The following is a 1751-nucleotide window of genomic DNA, read 5'->3' on the forward strand; positions in this document are numbered from 1 at the left end:
GCTGAGGGGAAGGAGGTCCAGCTGCCCGAGGCCTGGCTGCTCACACTGCTAGTTCTGCTGCCCACACCGCTGAAAGGGACGGTTCCAATCACCAAGGGCAGCTCCAGAACCAGCTTCTCACTGCCGGGAATGTGCAGGTACAGTATATCTGGAGGAGGGGGGTCAGGTGTTTTTTGTTTTCATCTTTAAATATTTCAAATATATCATCAAAAATGTCACATTCACATCAAAACTGATCACAGCACCTAAAAACACCTGATCTGATCAGAGAAACACCTGGTCTGATCAGAGAAACACCTGGTCTGATCAGAGAAACACCTGGTCTGATCAGAGAAACACCTGGTCTGATCAGAGAAACACCTGGTCTGATCAAAGGAACACTTGGTCTGATCAAAGGAACACCTGGTCTGATCAAAGGAACACCTGGTCTGATCAAAGGAACACCTGGTCAGATCAAAGGAACACCTGTTCTGATCAGAGAAACACCTGGTCTGATCAGAGGAACACCTGGTCTGATCAGAGGAACACCTGTGTGATCAGAGGAACATGATGAGGTCATGACGACTCACCATCAGGGAGTAGTCCACCTTGATGATGTCACAGCCAAGCAGTGTAGGCTTCAGTTTGGGGACCCTGAAGGTCCTGCCCTGCCACATGTCACACATTCCTGAGATTATGGGGTTTCCTCGGACCGCCGTCAGTTTCTGCCGCAGCACCTGTTCACAGTAAGACAGAAGTCAGAGGTCTGAAGCCCCGCCCTCAGACAGGTGGACAGGCAGAGCACTCACCTTGGTGTGTCCACTGATGTCGAAGGTGTGTTTGGCGATGTTGGCGGCCTTCGGCACCACGATCCGGGAGCAGGTGTTCTCGAACTTGGCATTGATGTTTATGTTTTCACCCTCACAGAAGCCCTTCCTGTCAATCTGAGCTGTGATTGACACCTGTCCATCAGGGATGAACATACAGGTGAGCTTCTTCTGTATGGAGGCAGCAGCTGGAGCCTGGGGGGTCGGGGACAGAGTGCAGGTCTTTATGGACCTTAAAGCAGGATTCTGGTTCTGAGGCTCACGTTTGGTTGTAAAGACGGTTCTGATGGTTCGGTTCTTTATTCAGGATGAGAAATCAGTGAATATTCAGGAGACACCTGCAGGTCAGAAGCTCAGAGTTGAACAGACCTGAACCACAGATGTTTCTGGAACATGATTATAGAACTGATGAGTTTTGGTGACAAACATGGATGAAAAAAGGATTGAGAAATACCTGTAAAAAAAGAATTACTTATATTCATGCTTTCAGTCGAGAACAAAAGGATCAGAAGTCAGGTACAAAAAAAACAGTTGTTATGGATTATAAGACAACATATGAAGAAATATTATAGTGACTAATTATATAAAAGTAAAAGTGATGTGAAAGAAATATGGTGTGTAATTAATAGTGTTCTGAAAAATCAAATTAAATTCAGGTATTTCACAATATTTTGTAAAGGATGGAAATGAAGATGATCAGAATGAAACTGAAAATGGATTTAATCATTTTGTGAAGGTTGGTCCAAGTCTTGCAGCTAAAATACCAAAAGTAGAAAATAATGTGAGTTTTTCAGTCATGAGCTGCATCAGCAGGATTTTTTGATGGAAACTGACAAAGAAGAAATCATGAATATTGTAAAAAATCTTGCAGATAAAAGATTAAAGGATTGTGTGAACATGGACGTCATGTTTGTCAAGGAAATAATGGGTTGTGTTATTGAGCCA

At 43.9% G+C, this 1751-nt stretch overlaps 1 protein-coding gene across 1 annotated transcript; it reads right to left on the minus strand.

The window, feature by feature from the left end:
• Nucleotides 1-6: 6 nt before the first annotated feature.
• LOC106537113 (thioredoxin-interacting protein) lies at nucleotides 7-1103 on the minus strand (the record flags this gene model as incomplete). Its single annotated transcript, XM_014034482.1, has 3 exons — nucleotides 7-148; nucleotides 570-716; nucleotides 789-1103. Coding segments are annotated over 3 exons (522 nt in total), but the record flags the coding sequence as incomplete, so codon positions are not given.
• Nucleotides 1104-1751: the final 648 nt, after the last annotated feature.

Source organism: Austrofundulus limnaeus, unplaced genomic scaffold, assembly GCF_001266775.1.
Source record: "Austrofundulus limnaeus strain Quisiro unplaced genomic scaffold, Austrofundulus_limnaeus-1.0 Scaffold2137, whole genome shotgun sequence".
NCBI classification, from domain to species: domain Eukaryota; kingdom Metazoa; phylum Chordata; class Actinopteri; order Cyprinodontiformes; family Rivulidae; genus Austrofundulus; species Austrofundulus limnaeus.